This window comes from Macaca fascicularis, chromosome 3 (genome assembly GCF_037993035.2).
Source record: "Macaca fascicularis isolate 582-1 chromosome 3, T2T-MFA8v1.1".
Taxonomy (NCBI): Eukaryota; Metazoa; Chordata; class Mammalia; order Primates; family Cercopithecidae; genus Macaca; species Macaca fascicularis.
Genome location: NC_088377.1, coordinates 3,023,086 through 3,047,473, shown reverse-complemented (window position 1 = coordinate 3,047,473; position 24,388 = coordinate 3,023,086). Strand labels below are relative to the sequence as shown.

Sequence of the window (24,388 nt, the reverse complement as noted above, 5' to 3'; positions counted from 1 at the left end):
GATTATAGGCGTGAGCCACTGTGCCCAGACTACAATGGTTTTCTTAACGAGACATTGGCAAGTAGAAACAAGACAATTAATTTGAGTTAAAGACTCACTTTTTTTTGTTGTTGTTGTTGAGACAGAGTCTCGCTTTGTCGCCCAGACTGGAGTGCAGTGGCCGGATCTCAGCTCACTGCAAGCTCCGCCTCCCGGGTTCACGCCATTCTCCTGCCTCAGCCTCCCGAGTAGCTGGGACTACAGACGCCCGCCACCGCGCCCGGCTAGGTTTTTGTATTTTTTAGTAGAGACGGGGTTTCACCGTGTTAGCCAGGATGGTCTCGATCTCCTGACCTTGTGATCCGCCCGTCTCGGCCTCCCAAAGTGCTGGGATTACAGGCTTGAGCCACCGCGCCCGGCCCAAGACTCACTTTTATAGGAATGATCTGTGATTCTTCGTGGTTAACCAGAACGTCTTAAAGGCACAGGCATTTTGCAAAGGCGACATGTCCTCACTCAGACTCGACTTTAAAGCAGAAGAGGCCGGGCACGGTGGCTCATGCCTGTAATCCCAGCACTTTGGGAGGCCGAGGTGGGGGGATCACAGGGTCAGGAGATCGAGACCATCCTGGCTAACACGGTGAAACCCCGTCTCTACTAAAAAAAAAAAATACAAAAAACTAGCCGGGCGAGGTGGCAGGCGCCTGTAGTCCCAGCTACTCGGGAGGCTGAGGCAGGAGAATGGCGGGAACCCAGGAGGCGGAGCTTGCAGTGAGCTGAGATTGCGCCACTGCTCTCCAGCCTGGGTGATAGAGCGAAACTCTGTCTCAAAAAAAAAAAAGAAGAACTGGGCTGTATCAGCCATCTTACAAGACCCTCCCTCCACCCTGGCTCTTGTGTGTTTTCCTTAAGGACAAGAAGGTAAACAGAAAGATGGTGTTTAAAACTTAGGAGCGAGGTTAGATCGGCCATCACAGGCTCTGTCGCATGTTTATAGTTAGTCGTCTGGTGACATACTCATAGGAAATCATGGGCTGGGAATCCTCTTTTTGGAAAACTTATTTCTGGTAAGACCAGATGTTATTTGTAAAAAATGGTTGGATTTTATCTTGTAACATAGGTAATCTAATTTTAACCAGGGTATACAGAATTTCCTGTTATTTGTGTTTATGTAATTCGGATTCTCACAGCATTATTCCTTTCTGACCACCAGTTTGTGCCTTAGTAACATGAGGGATTAAGGTGGCTTTCTGGAGATGACTTACCAGGTGAATACAGTCTAATTTCTGTGCTGATTATAGTGTCTCACAAGATATGCATTTAGTTGCTAATATTTAATAGAAAGAGTGTACAGAGTGTAAAAGAAAAACTGCTTAACATGTGAGGAGGCCCAGTGCTGTGAAAGAGAGAAAACAGTTTAGCAAATGGAGTAATCTGTAAGTAATCTGTAAGGGCATTCTGATAGATAAAGGGAAAAAAAAGTGTGTCCATGAAACAAGATAATTTTGAGAGAAAAGTTAAATAGAGAAATTATGTAGGCCCAGTGGTGGCTCACGCCTGTCATCCAAACACTTTAGGAGGATCAGGTGGGAGGATCGCTTGAGCCCAGGAGTTCAAGACCAGCCTGAGCAACATAGTGAAACCTTGTCTCTATAAAGGAGAAACAAGATTAGCTGGACGTGGTGGTGCACGCCTGTAGTCCTAGCCACTTGGGAGGCTGAGGTGAGAGGATCACTTGAGCCCAGGAGCTGGAGACTACAGTGAGCTAAGATTGCACCACTGCACTCCAGCCTGGGTGACAGAGCAAGACTCTGGCTCAAAAATAAACAAATAAAAAGAAACTGTGTAGATTTAATATTTGTATTCATCGCTTCCGCTTTCTGAAGCTCCACTAAATGGACTATGTAAATACTAAACAAATAAATGGACTGAAAAAAATTGACCAAACAAAAGCTAAACAAATAACCCTACATAAAGAACTTAAAAAGGCGGACGTGCATAAAGACAGAGAAAGGAGGAGGCAGTGGAGGCAGGGGGATGTGGCTATGTTTTTGGGAGAAAGAGAAACAGGTGGAGGAATTGGGAGAGAAAGCTGAGGAAGTTTGTGTCTTGTGGCTCCGTGAGAGGAGGGGAATTTCTGACAAGGGACAAAGTGCCAGATCTTGAAAGGCCTGGGTGAAAGCAGGGCTGGGGATGGGAGTTGGCAGAGGTGTGGACAGGGGCAGTTAGACTCAGGGTCCCCACTCCTGTCTGTAGTGAAGTGATTGCTGTCATTACCCACCCCTCCACCCCTTAGGAAGCAGGAAAGTCTTTCTGTGAACAGAAGAGCTCCAGACCGTTGGATCTGAGGCACTGCAGAAGGCAAGGGAGAAGGGCCGTTGTAAAACCAGCTGGCCTAGGTTCTGAACAGGGCACAGCTCTGCTCTGGGAACCCTGCAGCCAGATCCATGCTTCCTGGGCAAGAGAATGGAGAACTTATCTCAGGAAAATTGTACGGCCCAGGGAAAAGACTACATTTTTCAGAAACGACCTTGAAATTTAGGAAAGAAATGTGTTACCTTAGGGAAGATACGTCCACCTGAAACCTCAGGATGTGGCTTTATTGGAATAAGGGTCTTCGCAGATATAGTTAAGATAAGGACCTCAATGTGAGATCATTTTCAATTAGGGTAGACCCTAAATCCAATGACAAGTGTCCTTATAAGAGGCAGAAGAGAAGACACAGGGGGAGAAGACCTTGTGAAGATGGAGGTAGAGATTAGAGTGATGAGGCCATGAGCCAAAGAATGCTGAGGATGCCAGCAGCCTCCAGAAGCTGGGAGAAAGGCAAGCAACCTCCCACTGCAGCCAGAAGGAACTAAGCTCACCTACACCTTGATTTCAACTTTCGGGCCTCATGAAATATGCAAGAGTAAGCTAAGCCTCCAGGTTTGTGGTAGTTTGTGACAGCAGCCCTGAAACTCATGCAGGAGGGCAGGTTGAGAAGGAGGGGGTAGGTACTTGCTATAGTTTGAATGTGTCCCCCAAAGATTCTTGCCATGGAAACTTAATTTCTGCCCTCGTGAGTGGATTAATGTTGCTGTCACGGGAGTGGCTCCTTATCATGTGGGTGGCTTTGTTATCAAAGTGAGCTCTCTTTGGCTCTCTGGCTCTGGCCCTGTCACCATGTGATACCCTCTGCCATGTTTTGACATAGCAAGAAGGCCCTCACCAGATATTGGCACCTTGATCTTGGACTTCGCAGCCTCCAGAACTGTGAGCGCAATAACCTTCTGTTGCTTATAATTTACCCAGCCTGTGATATTCTATTATAGCAGCGGGAAACAGACCAAGACATGGATGTGTGTGTATTGGTGGGCGGTGAGGGGGAAGAGAGGGAGAGAGAGAAAAGCTTTTCAGTACTCTTCGTATTGAAGTACTTATCTCAGCCCAGCACAGTGGCTTATACCTGTAATCCCAGCACTTTGGGAGGCCAAGGCGGTTAGATCATCTGAGGTTAGGAGTTTGAGACCAGCCTGGCCAACATGGTGAAACCCTGTCTCTTCTAAAAATACAAAATTAGCCGGGCATGGTGGCACACATCTGTAATCCCAACTACCCGGAGGCTGAGGCAGGAGAATTGCTTGATCGTGGGATGAGGAGATTGCAGTGAGCCGAGATCGCGCCATTGCACTCCAGCCTGGGTGACAAGAGCGAAACTCTGGCTCAAAAAATAAAATAAAACAAAATAAAATAATTACTTTGATAAAAAGTAGAAATTTGAAATTAATTGATTGGATCTAGGAAATGAAAACAATTGAAACAGAGTTTCCCAGATGCACTGAACAGCTGTGTAGCTGAAAATCAAATCAGTGTGCTGCAATAACCGAGCTTAGAGACTCCGGATACCATTGCTAAAAGCAGGAGCAGGAGAGCACGGAGAAAAAGCTGGCTCCAGAGGATAAATCCAGGAGCTCCAGGATCCACCTGAGGGGCTTTTCAGAAGGAAAGTGGAGGGAACAGAGGACAGCTGACATTTGAAGAAAGGCTGTCAAGATTCTCCCAGAAGGGAGTCGGGATACTGCAGGAGCCTAGTGAATGTCAAGCAGAATGAAGAAAACAAAGCAAACAGAAAATCATGCCAGGGCATCAGAGAGAAACGGAAGAAGAACCAAGTATGCAGTTTCTAACAGAACCACTTACAATGCAACATAAAATACATTTACGACAGTGGGCGCCTGTAGTCCCAGCTACTCGGGAATTTGAGGCAGGAGAATGGCGGGAACCCGGGACGCGGAGCTTGCAGTGAGCCGAGATCGCGCCACTGCACTCCAGCCTGGGCGACTGAGCGAGACTCCGTCTCAAAAAAAAAAAAAAAAAACAACAACAACGTTTACGAGCAGCCTCCCCACAGTCCTGAGGGAAAGTACCCCAGACCCTAGAATTCTTTATCATTCACAGTGTCGTCAAGATGGAAGACCGTGTCACAGCTTCCCACCCTGAGGGCCTTGCGTGAGCCACAGGTGCTGAGCGGTTTTTCCTCTAGGCCTCCAGGTGGCCGTGTGGGGCCCAGGATGGCCAGGAGTTCTGCTCCACCACTTCTGTGTGCAGAAAACCATTCGTGTCTACCCCAGAGTCCCATTCAGATAACGTGTTTATTGCTTGTCATGCTATGGAGATAGGTGCACTGAAGTGAATAAAAATATTTTCAGACATCTATAAGATCAGAAGCCTTGCCACCCTCTGAGTGATTAAAGAATGCATCCCAATATGAAGGCAAGTGAACCCAGGGATCCAGGGTGATAGCAGCGTCTGCCAGCAACATGACATGTTTTGCTGAAGTTAAGGTGTCACTTTTTAAAAAAATTAAAAATCTAAAATTTCAGATGTGTGTGAAGGAAAACAGAGAGAAGGGGAGATCGACTTTAACTTTAGTCTTTGTAGTAAAACCTTAAGTTACATACTAAGAATTAAAATGTAACCAAAGGTAGAATAGAAATAGATGATAAGACTTTCAAAGCAGCAGAGAGAAAAGATGGAAAAAGAAAACTTGATTAATCTCCCAAAGGACAGGGAAAAATAGAGCCGGCAAATAGAAAATGCACATACTTGAGCATCAGCATAGTCACATTAATGATGGTTGGTTTTAAGTTATTAAACACAGCATCCTTAGATTGGATGAAAAACAAAATTCAGCTGTAACATTCAGAAGAGATGCAGCTGCTAGAAGCGAGAAGTACAGGCATGGCACAGAGATCCATGCGGTGTGGTTCACTGTTAGAAGCATTGTTGGGCCGTCACCGAGAGCCTTGGATGAGATGCAGGGGGCGTGTGGGATTTCTTGATGGGTTCCTTCTTCTTGGGTTGAGAATAAAATAGAGGTTTGTACTGCTATTTTATTTTTGCTCTGCAAACAAGAATCTCTTATCTTTTCACCAAATAACTTTGTTTCTTGGATAAAACACAAGTTGTTCCAAAAATACGAATGCAACCCTAAAGCTTTCGTAAGTTAAAACTGCACTTTGGACATTTGGGACACACTTTTCTTCTTTTATGGTGACATAATTATAGATTCCGTTACACTGAAACTGGCTGTTGAGTCTGTAGTGGCCCTGGTTAAATGCAATACTTGGAAGAATGTATTACTGTGCCTTTATCCTTGAGGAAAATGAAAGATTTTGTGGAAATGGAACTTTGACCTGTACATGCGAACTGTGTTTAAAATAATTCATAGAATGTTTTTGAGCAGAATAGTATAGTTATGATTTGCGGTTTATATATGTGCTCTGAACTCATGGCTATGATTACATTGTTTGTTGTTCTGTTTCCCCTCTTCTGATGAATGCTGTTTAGTTGTTTTCTCAGTGACTTCAAACAATTGTTTACAGGTCCTATGGCCGGGCTCCGAAGATGATTCACCTAGAGTCTAACTTTGTTCAATTCAAAGAGGAGCTGCTGCCCAAAGAAGGAAACAAAGCTCTGCTCACGTTTCCCTTCCTCCATATTTACTGGACAGAGTGCTGTGTGAGTACCAGTGAGGGGAAGAGGACGCGCGGTGGGATAGGGTTGAAAATGTATGAGTCTAGGCTTTGTTGAGGCAGCTGTAATTTTTCAAATTTACCTTTTAACATACTCTGTTGTCCCTTCATTCCTTGGCCAAGTGTGGGGCTTGCTGTTGCGTGTTTGCGCCCTCGTCTGGCGTGCTGTGCTCACCGTGGCCCCAAGCGCGGTTGTGTGCCCGTGTCTCCAGTCTTGTGAGCTGTCTCACTGTGCCCCATGGCTGCCAGCCTTAGTCTGAGCTGTGTTTGATCATGACTTTCAGCTTTGTTTTCATGATCCCCGTGTTCCCATCATGGCTCCGTTGTCCTTGGTCATCTATTGTTTCTTCTGCTTGTTTGTGACCCCACTGAGGCCAGGACCATGATCTTCCTCCCTGTTGCCATGCCTGGGCAGGAGGCGCCCTGTGACTCTCCGTGGAACAAGTGGGCCTCAGCCCTGTGGCCGCCACAGCTTTCACTTGTGTTGTCTAGTTGTGTATTCATGAATCCAGAAAGAACCTTCTCATTCTTGATACACTTCTTCTGTTGTGAACTAATAGAAAATTCTGTGAGCCATTTCTTCCTGTGTATTTTGACTCAAGTAAAGCAAGATTCAGCAGCATAGAAAGTACATAGATGATTACACACTGTGACATCGTAGCCTAAATCTGAGGCACAGAGGTTAATGAGCCAGGAACTGTAAGTCTGCACCTGGTTTTCCTCAGACTTCACCTCATGTACCCTTTCTCTGCTGACTTTGCTCTGCCTCCTTTCCCAGGGGCTCCACATGGACGGGGCTTTGTTCCCCAGCAGTGAGTGAGGACACACGTGAGGTGTTTTCCACCAGGGAAGCCTGCCCGTGGTTTTCACCAGGCTGCTCCACAGGCCCCCTCTGCCTGGCGTGCCCGAGAAGGACGCTGTCCCTGGCCTGCTGTGCCAGCTCTTCTCTCCATAGCCCCTGCTTGTAATGTTGGATTTGATCACTCCTTCCAGGAGTTGTCTGGTGTCTCCCTGGCGTGGGGCTGTTGTCCCTTTGCCATCAGTGATCTACCTCTGGGGAGCCGCTGTGAGACCACCTGAGTGTCCCGCCCTTACCCAGTGGCAGTTCTTTCCTGAGCCAGTCTTGACTAAGGGTGCTGACCTTTCTACCCACCTCTGTCAGCCCATCCCCTAGGCTGGGGAGCGTCCGCAGGGCCTTCCATTCAGGCAGTGGTTAAGAGTCAGTCACCTTTACTGATGCTCAGGTTGTCCCAGATTTAGCCATCAAGAGTCACTTCAGACTGGCACCTGTGTTCTTTTGAGCACTTTCTAATCATTTGTGGCATACCAAGATGTTTTAGGTTCTGGGAGCTCGTCGCCCTTGTGCTGGAACCAGCCGCATCTCCACAGAGCCCTGGTTCCTCTGGCAGCAGGTGTGCTTGCTGCTGTGGGGGCGTTGCTGCTTCTCCACCCTTTCAGCAGACAGAGCTGATGGGGATGTGCCTTAGAAATCATGAACTGGGCCGGGCGCGGTGGCTCACGCTTGTAATCCCCACACTTTGGGAGGCCAAGGCAGGTGGATCACAAGGTCAGGAGTTTGAGACCAGCCTGGCCAAGATGGTGAAACCCCATCTCTACTAAAAATACAAAAATTAGCCGGGTGTGGTGGCACATGCCTGTAGTCCCAGCTACTCAGGAGGCTGAAGCAGGAGAATTGCTTGAACCCGGGAGGTAGAGGTTGCAGTGAGCCGAGATCGCGCCACTTCACTGTAGCCTGGGAGAGTAGTAAGACTGTCTCAAAAGAAAAAAAGAAGAAATCATGAACTGATACTGATGCGTCCAATTTTATAACCTGGAGGGCTCTTTCTTGCCTCTCATTTATTTCTACTCTCACCAACATCAACACATTTCTGTATTTGCTCAGTGCTACAACGTGCATAAGATAGTTTCAGAATTGCTACACCCACGCCACAACTAGGAACAAGCCTACTGAGAACAGCTCCAAATTTGCTTGCAACTAAACTTTTCCTTTTGGACAGTATGTATCATAGTGTTTATGAACGTCTCCCTCAGCTTCATCCTTTTCAGGGTTTTCGTAGTTACTCTTGCATGTTTAATTTAGGCATTTTTGTTGTGATCAAAGTAAGTTTATAAATTCCCATATGCAGAACTAACATCTTGATCATGTTGAGACATACTCAAGAGCAAGGGCTGCCTTTCCGTTTGTGCAAGTCTACTTCTGTGTTACACTTTATTAGAGATGTTTAAAAATTCTCTCTCTTCTTTTAAGACAGGGTCTTGTTCTGTCACTCAGGTCACTGCAGCCTCAACCTCCTGGGCTCAAGTGATTCTCCTACCTCAGCCTCTTGAGTAGTTGAGATTACAGGCATGTGCCACCATGCCCAGCTAATTTTTTTGTATTTTTTGTAGAGATAGGGTTTTGCCATGTTGGACAGGCTGGTCTTGAATTCCTAGGTTCAAGGGATCCACCTGCCTCCACCTCCCAAAGCTCTGGGATTGCAGATGTGAGCCATGGTGCCTTGCAGGGTCTTGCTGTGTCACCCAGGCTGGAGTGCAGTGGTGTGATCTTGGTTCACTGCAACCTCTGCCCCTCTAGGCTGACGCCATCCTCCCACCTCAGCCTCCCAAGTAGCTGGGACCACGCCTGGCTTTTTTTATTTTTTTATTTTTTGGTATTTTTAGTAGAGGTGGGATCTTACCATATTGCCCAGGCTGATCTCAAACTCCTGGCCCCAAGTGATCCTCCAGCCTCAGTCCCCTGAAGTGATGGGACTACAGATGTGAGCCACTGCGCCTGGCCACTGTAGTTCAATACTGAACTGTATTTGCATTCCTGGTATAAATCTCACTTAGTCATAGTATTATTTTCTTAATGTGGTATTGGAGTCTATTGCTTCAATTTTATTTAGGAGTTTTTGCATCTATAATTCACAAGTGGTTGGTCGGTAACTTTTGTTTTATGCTCTTTTTATGAGGTTTAGGTATTGATGTTCTACGTAATTCATTAAAAGAATTTGGAAGTTTTTACTTACTTTCTGTTTCTGAAGTAATTTATGTAGCACTGGAGCTGCTTGGTCTGTAAGGTTTGATGGAATTTTGGGAAACTAGCTGGGCCAGGTACGTTTTTGTATCTTTGATGAAAATTGGTCTGTTTCAGCCATTTGCTAATTTTGATAAACTATATTTTCTTGGAAATTATGTATTTCAATTAGGTTGTAAAATTTATTTTCATTGAGGTGTATGAAGTGGTCTTTCTTTACTTTTTTTTTTTCCCCCGAGATGGAGTTTCGCTCCGCTTGCTCAGGCTGGAGTGCAGTGGTGTGATCCTGGCTCACGGCAACCTCCGCCCTTTGGGTTCAAGCGGTTCTGCTGCCTTCGCCTCCCGAGCAGCTGGGACTACAGGCGCGCCACCGCGCCCCGCTAATTTTGTAGTTTAGAGACGGGGCTTCTCCGTGTTGGTCAGGCTGGTCTCAAACTCCTGACCTCAGGTGATCTGCCTGCCTCAGCCTCTCAAAGTTCTGGGATTATAGGTGTGAGCCATCACGCCCAGCTTTTTAGACTTTAAAAACGTGCTGTCAGCAGTTATTTTCCCATCATTATTTATTTATTATTATTTTTATGAGACGGACTCTCGCTCTGTCACCCAGGCTGGAGTGCAGTGGCGTATTCTTGACTCACTGCAACCTCTGCCTCCCAGGTCCAAGTGATTCTTCTACCTCAGCCTCCCAGTAGCTGAGGTTACAGGTGCCCGCCACCACGCCCGGCTCATTTTTGTATTTTTAGTAGGGATGTGGTTTCAGCATGTTGGCCAGGCTGGTCTCCAACTCCTGACCTCAGGCGATCTCCCAAAGTGCTGGGATTACAGGCGTGAACCACGGCGCCCGGCTCCCATCATTATTTCTTATTTTGTATGTTTGTGCTTTCTCTCTTTCTTCCTTGATTAAATTAGCTAGTTCTATTTTTTTTTACCCCCTCCAGAGAACCAGGATTTTAACGTATTCATCTGATTTACCGTTAGTCTGTTTTCTACTCAGTTTCTACTTTCATTTTTATTATTTCCTTCTTTTTGTTTTCTCATGGTTTACATTGTTCATTTTCTAGTTTTTGGGAGTTTGAAATGCACTTATTTTCATTCTTAAATTTTTATTGATATAGGTCTTTAAAGTTAGGAATTTTTCTCTGGTTACTACTTTAAATATATCCTATTGTTTTATCATTATTTTTCAGAAATTCTCTATTTTTGATTTGAATTTCCCCTTTCATTAAATAGTTGTTTAACAGAAAGCTTTTTAGTTTACAGAAAAAAAAAGAGATAAAAAATTTTTTGTTTAGAAATTTCTAGCTTTATTGCATTGTGGTCAGAAAGTGTTTATATTTTTGCTTTATAAAACTTATTTTAAAAATTTTATGAATTTGACTATTGTGTGACCTAATGAATGATCAGTGTTTTTGGACATTTCATGTGTGTTTGAGAATGTATTTTCTGTTTCCAGATTGTAATGTTAAATGTCCGTAAGACCTATCTTACTGCTTGTGTTGTTTAGGTCATTTATATTTTAAATTTTGTCCATTTGACCTATCTTTAACTGACAGTGGTTTGGTTAAGTCTTCTGTTAGTGTTAAATTTTGTCCATTTGACCTATCTTTAACTGACAGTGGTATGGTAAAGTCTTCTGTTAGTGGTGTGTTTCTGTTTCTCTTGCATCTCCTGTAGTTTCTGTTTTGTATAGGTGGTTGATGTATTATTTGGTGCTTAGGTGTTTAAAACTTACAATTTTTATGGAGTGACATATGTCATTTACAGAATGGCTTCTGGGTAGTGTATCTTGCTTAGGGAGGCCTTGTGTGTCTGAAGAGAACTGATTTTCTGTATTTTCTTTTAATAATTTTGTAATTTATGTCTTATACTGAGACCTGTATAACTTCAAATTACTTGTGTATAGTTAGGAGCTGTGGGGGTTGAGGGTCTAATTTTTCTGTCTGAATGCATAGCAGATTGGCCTAACACCATTTCCTAATAGTGTGTCTTTTCTCCGCTTACTGGGAATGTCACCTTTATTTTACACCCACATCCTGTATGCACAATATTCTAGACACTTCGGTTCTATTGATGATTGTCTATCCTGTGCTAGAATCAGACTTTTAATTATTATGCTTTTTTTTTTTTTGAGATGGAGTCTTGCCCTGTTCCCAGGCTGGAGTGCAGTGGCTCGATCTTGGCTCACTGCAGCCTTTACCTCCGGGGTTCAAGCGATTCTTCTGCCCCAGTCTTCCGAGTAGCTGGGACTATAGGCGCCCCCCACCACCCCCAGCTAATTTTTATATTATTAGTGGAGACGGCATTTCACCATATTGGCCAGGCTGGTCTCAAACTCCTGACCTCGTGATCCACCCGCCTCGGCATCCCAAAGTGCTGGGATTGTAGGCCCAAGCCACCACTCCAGGCCTATTATACTTTTATAATATGTATCAATATCTTTCTTTTAAAATAAACCTTGTGGCTGTCTACATTTTCCCTTCCACATGTTGAGTGTCCAAATGTATTTTCTGAAGATGGCTGCAGCAGCATACCCATCCCGCATGCTCCTCTCTGTGTGACAGTGACTTTCCTCTGTTGAAAGGCTGGGCCTGTGTTTCCTCCAGTTGAATCTGGGTGGGCCTCTGACTGTGGCAGAAGCAACACTGTGATACTCAAGAGGAAGTCATAAAAGAGAACGTGCCTTCTGCTGGATTCTCTCGGGATGCTTATTCTTAGATCCCAGCCGCCATGCTGTGAGGAAACCAAGCAGCCCCCGTGGGAAGGCCACTCGCAGGTGTTCTGCCTGCCCCAGGTGTTCAGCCTGCCCCAGCTGAGTCCCGCTGTGTGTTTTAGCTCCAGCCTCGACATGCCGCTGACACCAGGTGGAGCAGAGACCTTGGTCCCCAGCAAATCCTCTCGAGGTTGTAGGTCCATGAGCAAAAGAAAGCTTTATACCACTACAGCTTGGGGTGGCCTGTTACATAGCAGTAGATAACTGGAATATCAGTCGAAAAAGAGAAGGGTGGTGGCATTTTGATTGGGATTGCCTTGAATAAGTTACTCATTTGAGAATAATTTTAATCATGAGTCTTCTTGAATCAGGGAATGTGGTATGTATGTTTCTCCATTCTTTATGACTTTTTTCTGCCCTTATTTTTCATAAAAGTTTTACATTTTTATTGTTAGCTTTAGCTTTTGTGGCCATTTTGAATGAGACTTTTTTTCCTTAAAATCACTTTCTAATAGAGAGCCTTTATTCTAAATCTTGATTATCATCTATTTAAAAAAAGGAGTAAGTTGATAATAGTTAGGATTTTAGATTTAAAAGTAAAACTCTTTGTTATGTTGAGTAGGTGCTTTAGGATTTATAGAGTACATCTGTAACTTACCATAATTCTTCCTTCAAGTAATATTAATTATATTACTTGATGTATAAGAGCTTTGTATCATTGACTTCTGTTTTCTCCCTCCCAGCCTTTGTTATTGTTGTCATACATTTTCTATATGTGTTAAAACCCCATAGTACATTGTTACTGTTTTTGCCTTAAACAGTCAGTTATGCCTTGGAGAGATTAAAATAGAAAAATGTCTTTTTTTTTTTTTTTTGAGACGGAGTTTCGCTGTGTTGCCCAGGCTGGAGTGCAGTGGTGCCATCTCAGCTCACTGCAACCTCTGCCTCTTGGGTTCAATTGATTCTCCTGCCTCAGCCTCCCAAGTGGCTGGGATTACAGGCATCCGCCACCACGCCCCTCTAATTTTTTGTATTTTTAGTAGAGATGGGGTTTCTGCCACGTTGGCCAGGCCGTTCTCGAACTCCTGACCCACAGGCGAGCCGCCAGCCTGGGACTCCCTAAAATGCTGCGATTACAGGTGTGAGCCACTGTGCATATTTACCCACCCAGTTTCCATTTCCATCGCTGTCTCTTCCTTTTCTTTAAAATCTTTTTTTTTTTTCTTTTGAGACTGAATCTCATTCTCTTGCCCAGGCTGCAGTGCAATGGCGTGATCTCGGCTCACTGCAAGCTCCGCCTCCTGGGTTCAAGCGATTCTTCTGCCTCAGCCTCCTGAGTAGCTGGGATTATAGGTGCCCACCCCCATGCCCAGCTAATTTTTTTTGTATTTTCAGTAGAGATGGGGTTTAGCCGTGTTGGCCAGGCTGGTCTCAAACTCCTGACCTCGTGATTCACCCAACTCGGCCTCCCAAAGTGCTGAGATTACAGGCGTGAGCCACCACGCCTGGCCAAGATTTTTTTCTTTATATTGGTTTTTAACAGTTTGATTACGGTATGCTTTGGTGTAGATTTCTTTGTATTTCTTGTGCTTGGGGTTTGAGGGTTTATTTATTTATTTTTTCTTTTTTGTGGGGGTGGATATGACCTTTATTGAGCTTATCTGCCAGAGTGGAAATAATGTCTGTACAAAACTAGATGTTTGTTACTATAACTTCTGCATCACAATTAAAATCCGAGCAGTTTTTTAAAAACAGTCAACTCAGTCAAAACCCACTGCTTCAGAATCAATAGCTTGTTTGAAGCCACAGTAACACTTAAATATGGTTAAGACTTGAATGCAGAAATTTGGTTAGTTAGAAAGCTGATTAAACTTCTAACTTTCTCAGATAGAATTGCAGAAAGGTAAAATTGTGTTTTTCACAGAGATACAGTCCACTGGAATCACCAACACTGGACAGCTGGTATTTAGAGTCCTGAGAAACAAGGAATCCAGGCATCCTTTAGACAGTCTGCTGTTGTCCTTTCTTCCCAGTCAGAGATTTGTGGGTGTGTGAGTGACCACCACCAGCAATTGTAGCCTTGACAAGAGAATCCAATTCCTCATCTCCATGAATAGCAATTTGCAAGTGACGAGGGGTAATACACTTTACCTTTAAGTCTGTTTTTTTTTTTTTTTGAGATTGAGTTTCCCTCTTGTTGCCCAGGCTGTAGTGCAGTGCTGCGATCTTGGCTCACTGCAACCTCCGCCTCCCAGGTTCAAGCGATTCTCCTTCTTCAGCCTCCTGAGTAGCTAGGATTATAGGCATGTGCCACCACATCCGGTTAACTTTGTATTTTTAGTAGACACAGGGTTTCTCCATATTGGTCAGGCTGGTCTTGAACTCCCAACCTCAGGTGATCCTCCCGCCTTAGCCTCCCAAAGCGCTGGGATTACAGGCATGAGCCACCGTGCCCAGCCACCTTTAAGTCTTTTGATGCATTTCCTGCCAGTTCAGGCCCCTCTGTGGCGAGGTACTCCAGCATGACGGCATCGTACACAGCGGCAGTCGTGCCCACACGTCCATGACCGGCCATCCTAGATTTCAGGTGTCGATGAATACGGCCCACTGGGAACTGCAAGACGGCTCTGCGAGCGGGAAACCGCCTTTGTCGTGGCCTTTCTGGAGTCCTTCCCCGCCTTGCTGCCAGCCATTTCGAATTCTGCTGAAGCTCAAGCAAGCAAGGCAGAGAAAGGACTGATCAGACCCACGGCAAGATCCCACCACCTACTCCTTCGTCGCACTGTGATTCAGACTGCCTGGGGTTTATAGTTTTGATCTAATTTAGAACATTTTTCTTTTCTTTTTTTTTTTTTTTTTTTGAGATAGGGTGTTACCCTGTCACCCAGGCTGGAGTGCAGTGACTCCATCTTGTCTCACCACAACCTCTGCCTCCTGGGTTCAAGCGATTCTTGTGCCTCATCCTCCCATGTAGCTCAAAGTATGGGTGTGTGCCACCATACCTGGCTGATTTTTGTATTTTTAGTAAAAATGGGGTTTCGCTGTGTTGGCCAGGCTGTTCTCGAACTCCTGGCCTCAAGTGATCCCAAAGTGCTGGGATTACAGGCATGAGCCACTGCATGTGGCCTAATTGGGATTACAGGCATCAGCCACCGCATGTGGCCTGATGTAGAACATTTTTCGTCATTGTTTCCTCAGATTGTTTTTCTGTTGCTCCCTCTTCTGGGGATTCTATGTATGTATGTTTGTACGTATGTATATATATGTGTATAAATGCTACATGAAGTACCATAACTCACTGATAATCCGTTGATATTTTTTAGTAGCCCTTTTTCTTGGTGTTTCATTTGGGTAATTGCTGCTGCTCTGTCTTCATGTTAACCTTTTCTTCCGCAGTGTCTAATCGGCTCTTGTTCCACTTAGTGTATTTTTCATTTTAGATGTTGAGGTTTTCATCTCTAAAAGTTCCATATGGGTCTTTTTCTTAATTAAGTATCTTCCATGTGTCTGCTTCACTTCAGTCCACTACCTTCTTCAACATATGAAATAACTAAGTGACAGTAGTTACTGTAACTCTTTTAATTGCTTTCTGTGTCATTACTGGGGCTATTTCTATTGATTGATTTTTTCTTTCGAATATAGCTTTATGATATGATAGGTCTGGAGCAGTGATCAGTCCGGGACAAATTATTCCTTACAGCCGAGGCAAGATGGTCTTGAGTTCCTCTGGTTTTCCAGACTGGCCTATGGGGACAGCCCTGTTCCCTGCCCTGTGTGACGGCCAAGCATGGGTGCCTCTGATCGTGTCTGCGGGTTCTGTTCCGGCAATGGGTGGTTCCTGCACGCACTTACTCGTTAGTTCCCTGTGGAATACTCGAGGGCCCTGTGCCGATCTACAGGACTCATTGTGTCCCTCTCCTCTCCCAACACAGTCCTAGGAAGTCTAGCTGTCTTGATCTCCCTGGCCTTGGCTCTGTGTCCTCAGCTCAGGGAGTCTGCCAGCTTCCCCTCTGTAACCCCCTGCCCTCCCCCACTCTGGTCGGCACCCGGGGGGCTTGCTGGGCTTGTTTCCCATCTCCAGGGGTTGAGGGGAGAAATCATTGTCCTTTGTTCCTTGGGGTCCATGGTCTTGAAAACCATTGATTCATGTTTCTTGGTTTTTGGTGTTTTTTTGTTTGTTTGTTTTTTGAGACAGAATCTTGCTCTATCACCCAGGCTGGAGTGCAGTAGTGAGATCTCAGCTCACGGCAGCCTCCACCTCCTGGGTTCAAGCAATTCTCCTGCCTCAGCCTCCCAAGTAGCTGGGATTACAGGTGCACACTACCATGCCCAGCTAATTTTTGCATTTTTAGTAGAGACGGGGTTTCACCATGTTGGCCAAGCTGGTCTCGAACTCCTGATCTCAAGTGATCTGCCTGCCTCAGCCTCCCAAAGTGCTGGGATTACAGGCGTGAGCCACCATGCCCACCTTGTTTTTTTTTTTTTTTTTTTCCGGTTGGTTTAGGCAGTGGTGTAAATCCAGTCCCTGTCACTTCATCTTGGCTAGAAGTAGTTCACTCATTGATTTCTAGTTTTTGATGGAGTGTAATCTATTACTATCGTATTAATAATTAATATCATTGATGTGCAGATTGTTCTGAATTTGGCTTCTGTACTGATGTACTGAGAATGTACTGATTCTTGGAGTACTCTTTGGGCTCATCCCCTCCTTTTGCTTCATCTCAGGGCTCAGCCCTGGCTCCTTCCAGTGGGAAATTGTATTTAGAAGTCAGGACCGGCCGGGCGCGGTGGCTCAAGCCTGTAATCCCAGCACTTTGGGAGGCCGAGACGGGTGGATCACGAGGTCAGGAGATCGAGACCATCCTGGTGAACACAGTGAAACCCCGTCTCTACTAAAACTACAAAAAACTAGCCGGGCGAGGTGGCGGGCGCCTGTAGTCCCAGCTACTCGGGAGGCTGAGGCAGGAGAATGGCGTGAACCCGGGAGGCGGAGCTTGCAGTGAGCTGAGATCCGGCCACTGCACTCCAGCCTGGGCGACAGAGCGAGACAGACTCCGTCTCAAAAAAAAAAAAAAAAAAAAAAAAAAAAAAGAAGTCAGGACCTGGAGCTAGGGGAGAGCTTTGCTGGTGAGCTCTCGGCATGGCTAGAGAACACGTGTGTATGCCCACACGTGTACGCGCACACGTTTACATTTGTATTTCGTGGGTAGCTGCTTGTGTATGTACATACATACGTGTACACACGTGAGCCCATTCGAGTCCAGCACTGCAAGGGTGATACTGGTTTCCTCCCATCTGTGTTTGTAACTCCCTTTTTCACATGGAGGAGCTGGGTGCTGGTTCTCCTCTGTGTTTCTGATGGGAGTAATCCCTCTGTGAATGACCATCCTTCTGTCACTGCTGCTCTACTCCCAGCAGGTGGATGCCCGTTCCCGCACTTGCCTGGCACAGACTTCCTCCTCACCTCACTTGATCTGCAGTACCCTTGTGAGGGCATCCCTGTCTGGGGGATGCCCTTTGTGCCCTGCTTGGCCCCTTGTACCCTTATACCCTTATTCCCCTGTGCCAGCCCCAGAATCCTTCATCATCTCACTTGGGGCTCACATCTTGTTCTGTACTTCCCTCTTCTGCCACCTGGACGCCCTCCTCACTGCTGAGCTCTGGTACCTGGGGCGGCCTGCTGTGCTTGCCCCCCGTGGCCCTGATGCCCTGCCCCTGGCTGCTGCCTCTGTCGTGGAGCTGGAGCCTTCCCCTCTGGCTTGGCTCTTGGGTCCTGCATGTGTCCCCTGCACTGCTCATGGGTTTTCCTGTAGTGACTTTGTTTTCTTCTTTTTTTTTTTTTTTTGAGATAGAGTCTCGCCCTGTTGCCCAGGCTGGAGTGCAGTGGCATGATCTGGGCTCACTGCAACCTCCACCTCCCATTTTCAAACAGTTCTCCTGCCTCAGCCTCCTGGGTAGCTGGAACCGTAGGTGCCCGCCACCACGCATGGCTGTTTTTGTATTTTTAGTAGAGACGGGGTTTCACTATTTGGCCATACTTGGACTTTGTTTTCTTTAAAGACCCTTAGCTTCACTGGCTCCACTGGTCCTCTTCAGAGTCACAGAGTTGTTTTTATCGCGTCGTTTTATTTGCTCACTGGGATGAGTGATAGGCTGGATCTTGCCAACCCATTTGCCCCAGAATTATGTGGAACTTCTCTGTACTCTCTCTGTCCTGCCTCGTGCTCTGTGAGCTTTCTTCTGGAGAGTTCCTGCAAATTGACTGAGCAGATCTGCTCTAGTGTCCCCTCGGGATGTGGCAGCCCCTGCCCGGTGTGAACAACCTGGAGCCAGGACTCCTTCTTGGGTGGGGGTGGGGAGGAGTCCAGGTAAAGGGCTCCTGGTGGCCTTGTGAGGGGCAGAGAGTGGATGGCTCACCTGTGACGTGTGGATGGGGGCAGCCAGGTGCTGTGTGTCTCTTCTTGGCAGTCACGGGCTCTGGTCCCTCCTAGCCTTTGGTTTTTCTCCAGGCATGGCGCTTTGGGGCTTCCAGCAGAGCAGTTCACCAGTGCTGTAAAATCTGTGCTTCAAGTCCCAGGAGCTGCCGTGCTATGTAAAATGTGCACTAGATAATTAAGTTACTGTCGGATATTTATTTGCAGAAAATTGAGTTTACCAGATGGTTTTAACCTCAGTTTTCAAAGTAAAAGATCTTTTCAGATTGTACAATATTTGTAATTTAAATCAGGACGTAGCAGGTTTTAAAATCAGGATACAAATGAGAAGTACTGCCTTTTTAACTTTCTATTTAGTTAATTAAACCAAAAGAGAGGCTGGATACAGAATTTAGGATTTAAGATTTTTTTTGGAGATGGAGTCTCTCTTTGTCGCCCAGGCTGCAGTGCAGTGGTGCAATCTCAGCTCACTACAACCTTTGCCTCCCCATTCAAGCGATACCCCTGCCTCAGCCTCCTGAGTAGCTGGGACTACAGGTGCACACTGCCACGCCCTGCTAATCTTCCCATTTTTAGTAGAGACAGGGTTTCACCGTGTTGCCCAGGCTGGTCTTGAACTCCTGAGCTCAGGCAGTCCGCCCACCTTGGCCTCCCAAAGTGCTAGGATTACAGGTGTGAGCCACTGTGCCCAGCCAGGATTTAAGATTTAACTCACTTGTGGATACTCTGATTGGCTTCTCTCTGCGTGTTATTCAAGAGTGACTTGAAAGTCCAGAGGAATTATGGCAGGACAGTGAGGAACTAGCAAAAGAGGAGGAAGTAGCGATTTAGATGGTAGCTGTGAGTTACTGTTTGCAGATATTTTCAGTGCCTAACTTGGAAATGAATTAAGTATCTTGGTTTTAGATTTTCTAAATCTAAATGCAATTGGACTCTTGTGAGCAGATTTATGGAATAGAAGGGCAAGGAGAAGGGATACCAGGCAAAGGGTTTTCGTGGTTCTTTATGGAAGAGAACCAAGCTGAAGGCCTTGGCATGTATGTGGGAAGGGCCCTTTCTCTGGCAGGCTCGTGCTTGGGCATCTGCTTGAGAAGCAGGATTGATTTCTGGGGTGGCGCGGCTCCCTGCTGCCTGTCGGGGAGTAGAGCAACATTGCGGAAGCTGCGGGTCGCCTTCTGTCTGGGACCTCACAGCTGTAGCTGCTTGCCTCTGACATGGCCTTCGCAGACTTCCGGTTGGGGTGGTTCCTGGGGTACAGAGCTCAGAGGCTGTGTTAGAAGCTGGCGGGAGGCTGGCCTGGGGTTCCCGTGGGCAGTCTGGGCTGTGCCATGACTCTTGCCGTGAGACCAAGGCGTGGCCCACAGCAGGATGGCAGTCATGTAGTGCTTGGGTCCAGAGCTGGTGGCCACAGTGGACCTGAGTTTTAAAGCCCTAGCTTGCCTAACAGATGGTATTGCTGTGGGCAGCTCACTCACCCCTCTGACTCTCAGTCTCTTCATCTGGATCATTGGGACGCTCACAGCCCTTGGGGTTGTGAGAAGTGGGGATCGTGCGTGGCCGTGTGTGGCACTGAGTCCGACAGAGCTCGCCTGCAGGCTTGCTGGGCCACTGGGCTTTTTATTCCATTTAAGTCCTGAGCCTGTCCCGACGCTTCAAAACATTGCGGCCATTGCAGGCTGTTATGAGGCATATTTTGCTGTATAAACTAAAGGGCATTAGTTAACCTGCTTTCACAGTGACTTGTTTGTTTTTAGGATACTGAAGTGTATAAAGCTACAGTGAAAGATGACCTCACCAAGTGGCAGAATGTTCTGAAGGCTCATAGCTCTGTGGACTGGTTAATAGTGATAGTTGAAAATGATGCCAAGAAAAAAAATAAAACCAACATCCTTCCCCGAACCTCTATTGTGGACAAAATAAGAAATGATTTTTGTAATAAACAGAGTGACAGGTAAGTGTATCTTTAATTTTACCTCATTTGGTTAATACTTGACATGATACGGATTGCTGGCTTCCTGGGTAGTAATAACTATTTACTCAGCAATCTCGAGTGAGCGTCCATGGGGTGCTGTCAAGGAGACCTGGTGCCTGTCCTTGTGGAGTTCCTGTTCAGGCAGGCAAAGAACTCTAAGCAGCCATCTCCGAGTGTGCCGCCTGGGAGAGCGGGTCTTGGACCCATGGTCCTGGGAGGCCTCTTGGTGGGTCCTTTCTGAAGACTGACAGCAGTAACTCTTGCAGTTCTTCTCTAGAACAGAGGTCCTTAAAGGTTTTTTTTTTTGAAATGATGGCACCTGTGTTTCTTTCTTTACCTTAACACCTACTGAGAAGTTCCTAAGAACGTTCCTAAGTTGTAAAATGCTGACCTAACCCCTTCAGAAACTGTGAAAGGGAATCCTGAAACTTTGGCGGTTAATAGATTTTATGGGCTTTCTCCGCCTTGCCCTGCTCTCTCTCCTGGGGTAGGTCGCTCCCTTTCTCTTCAGTGATGCCGTAGCCAGCTGAGCCAGTCAGCATGTTAACTCCTCTGTAATTGATGGTCTTTATCTCATAGTTTACACTAGAACTCACCAGGGCCTGGGGATTCAGCAGCGAACCTGGACCCTGCCCTGGTCCAGCAGGTCGTTATAGCCATGGTCACCATGCTTATGGTGGCAAGGGTTCAGATGGAGGACTCCAGACTACTACGAGAGCCTACAGCCGGGCACCTGGCCTTCTCTGGGGCCAACGGAGGCTCACTGAGAAAGCAGAGATGGGCTGAGAAATAAAGGATGCGCGGGGGGTATGGACTGAGAAATAAAGGATGCGCGGGGGGTATGGGCTGAGAAATAAAGGATGCACGGGGGTATGGGCTGAGAAATAAAGGATGCGCGGTGCGGGGGGTAAGGGAGGAGGAGCAGGGGCAGGTGGTGCGAGTGCAGCCTGTAGCCCCAAACAGACGGGGCCCCGCACTATTCTGTCATGTGACTCTCCAGGCCTCCGTGGTAGTTCTTCAGCGGGAGGAACTAGGGTGGGTGCCTTTTTCATGTTCCACACAATACTGGATACACAGTAATGTTCAGACTTGCTTTTTTAATGGTTTGAATTAAGTAATTAGGTAGTTGAGCTTATGGTTTATCTTAGAGAAGTTTCATTCAATTTGGGCTTACGGAAACTTCTTTGTAACGTGTGTTACTTATAAATTAGTTAATCAAAAGGAATCAGCTTAGCATTTAAGAAGATGCTACGTGATTGAATGTCCGTGCCCTCTATGTGGTTCAAGTACTGACATTTTTTGTTCTGAAAAAGAGAGTAGACAGCTATGAAGCCTGGCAGGAGGAGCAGTGTGTTCTGTAGCCTAACGGGAGTGTGGGTCACGCTGACGGGGAGACCACTGAGGCAGCGCTAGGAATCAAAACCAAGTGGCCTTGGAGGTTTTTCTTAATATCACAAAAGAAATCACATTTATTTGGGATTATATTAAGTAAACATGTTAGTGTTAATGAGGTCTATTAGTCTTACCTTGTGAAATGTTCAAATTGTATAATTTTTCAAAGTACCTATTGATTACTTTTAAGTCTGCATTTATAATCTTTAATTTCCAATAATATGTTTTTTACTGAGCCTATTTAAAACTAACTTGCTTTTTAATGACTGTTTTTTGTACATTAAATGTAATTTACTAAAATTTTCAACATTTCGTCTTCAGTAGGTTTAAATATACCTTCTACCATTTGGTTTTTATTAATTTGCAAAGCCACTTCTTAACAAATCTATTTTTTTTAAAATGTAAAGAGTTTGGTGAGATTTTCATAAATTTGAATTTAATAGAGTCTGTATTGACAATTGTTTTGTTTTTTTACTTTTTTTTTGACAATTGTTTTATCACCCAGTATAATTTCTGGCCTTTGAAAATATTGTAACACTTGACCCTTAAGTGGCTTACTGTTTTTTTAACATTAGACTGGTGTTTAATTTTGATTATGCACACTACATGCTCATTGTAGAATTATTAGAAAAAGGTAATGAGCAAAAAGAAAATGCATATTAACTCTTAGCATTTTGGTATGTATCTTCTCAGACTTTTTTTCTTTATGCATGCATAATACGTGTGTGTATTTTAAGTTAATATAACGTTGTGTGTTGTTTATACTTGCTTTTTTCACTCAATATATGGTAAAGATTTTCCACAAACAAATGTATTTCCAGACTCTCGGTGTTAGTGAGTGGATAATATTCCGTAGTATTAATGTGCCATAAGTTATTTATACATTCTGCTGCTGGGCTTAGGTTATTGCTTATTGTTATAAACAGCAATATTGTGAACACCTTTTCTAGCTCAAATGTTGTGAACATCCTTAATTATTTCAGGATACCTTCCTGAAGGAAAATAGCTTGGCAACAGATTTTGCGCATTTTTCGGGCTTTTGCTACGAGGCTGGTAGAGACAAGGGTTGACTTGTGATCAGCAGTGTGACTTGTGATGGCCGTAGCCGTCGTGGTGACTTGCTGAGGCTGCAGCCGGGAGCCCCTTGTTCTACATGTGCCTCCAGCCCCTGCAGTCTGTGTGCCTTGGGGGATTGCGCCTCTCTCCAACTTGGCCCCACCATCCCTGACTTCATTCGTTTGTTTTGGGCTCTCCTTTTCTGAGTTAACAACTTAGGCTTGATGTGAACTTCTGAAGCATAGTTCTTTTTTACTTAAAAAAAATGGATGGTGATGTAGAACAGGATCTACTAGAGATGGGACATATCATGACTGTGTATCTGATTGATCTCTGGAAACGGTTACTGTTTTGGTGGTTGGCACTTGTTTAGTTTCTGTTTCCATTCACCCCTGTAGGTGCACAGGAGAATTCACGTCGGGTCGGGAATAAATGTGGGTAATTATAATCCTTGAGAATGCCTGAAGGATAAACTACCAAGCTCATAGGTTCCAGCAAGCTCCTACTGTGGATAAATACATGTTAGTCCTCTGGGGGACCTTTGGAGGGAGCGGCTCTGGCCTCTTTGTCTTTGAGGGAGGGAAGTGTGCAGGGGGGTGGGTTCAATGGATTTGTAGCCAGCCACCAAGTTTTAAGTTTTCTTCTTGGTTCTGGTTGTTCACATGGTGGAACATGTAGAGTGTGTGCTGCTTCACTGAGGTATAATTCCATGAATTTAGCCATGCCTCCAAAGGATATGCTGGGGCACGGAGAAAAGGAACTTAGAGTCAGTTCATTTTGCTACTTTTTGGTAATTCAAGTAAAACATTTACTAAGGAGAACTGGTGAAGCTCACAGAATCGATGTTTTAAAATTATTTCTGAGTTCAGATTTATGCATTATCTTCCTAGATTAATTACTATTACCAAGGCTAAAGAAATTTACCATTTCCAGCCTATCAAATACATTGCCTTGTCCAAATCTGTTGGGAACTTTGTATAATTTTGTGTGTTTGACCTTTTTACATCATGGGTTCAGGCTCTTTGTAATTAAACTCTTCTGGCCTATGTGTTAAGCCATGTTCTAAGCCTTTATTTGTTAAATTGTTTATTAACCCTCCCCTTGAAGAGCTCACAGGCTAGTGGGAGGGATAGAGGTACAGAGAAGGGGAGTGTTTTCCTGTGAGGCCCGCAGCCTAGCAGCAGTGTGGGCAGAGCAGTTGGGATGGTGATGGGGGGAGGTCGTGAAGATGCCACGCCTGGGTGGAAGGAACGTGCTCATGAAGAGAGGAGAGCGGGAGAAGGTCAGCAGGCTTGAGCTGGGAAGCAGAGGAAGTAAAGTGAGACATCATGGTGCTCGTGTGCCGTGCTGAGAAATCTAAATTTATCTTGTCGATCCCAAGGAACCAAAATGGATTTTGAAGGAGGCAGGGAACTGAGTGAGGCGTGATCACATTATTTTACAGAGAACTCAGAGCTGGGTCTTTGGCTCAGGGCTCATGTAAATCCCTTTCCCCCTTTCCAGTTGATTCTATAGCAAACTCTCCTTTGAATTTCTGTAGAACTTACTGCTCATGTTCATGACCAGTTTATGATGAAGCCTTTTCCTAACCTGGTTTCTTACCGCCTGCCTCATGTTTTTGACTGTTTAAAGAAGGAAGAAGCCAGATGCAGTGGCTCATGCCTATAATCCAGCACTTTGAGAGGCCGAGGCAGGAGGATTGTTTAAGCCCAGGAGTTCGAGACCAACCTGGGCAACATAGCAAGACCTCATCTTTACAAAAAAATATAAAAATTAGCCAGGCATGGT

At 45.5% G+C, this 24,388-nt stretch overlaps 1 protein-coding gene across 9 annotated transcripts in view; it reads left to right on the top strand.

Moving 5' to 3' along the window:
• Window positions 1-24,388, top strand: part of TRAPPC10 (trafficking protein particle complex subunit 10) — a 99,626-nt gene that overhangs the window by 20,953 nt on the left and 54,285 nt on the right. For 8 of the 9 annotated variants that reach the window (XR_012431933.1, XR_012431932.1, XM_045389370.2 and 5 more), the window contains exons 3-4: window positions 5,847-5,982; window positions 19,935-20,131. Coding sequence is in view for 5 of the 9 variants with exons in the window: in XM_045389370.2 (XP_045245305.2) it covers window positions 5,847-5,982; window positions 19,935-20,131 (333 nt within the window). In the remaining 4 variants the exon portion in view is untranslated. The remainder of the gene's footprint in view (window positions 1-5,846; window positions 5,983-19,934; window positions 20,132-24,388) is intronic. The other variant, XM_074033926.1, reaches the window with a different exon arrangement.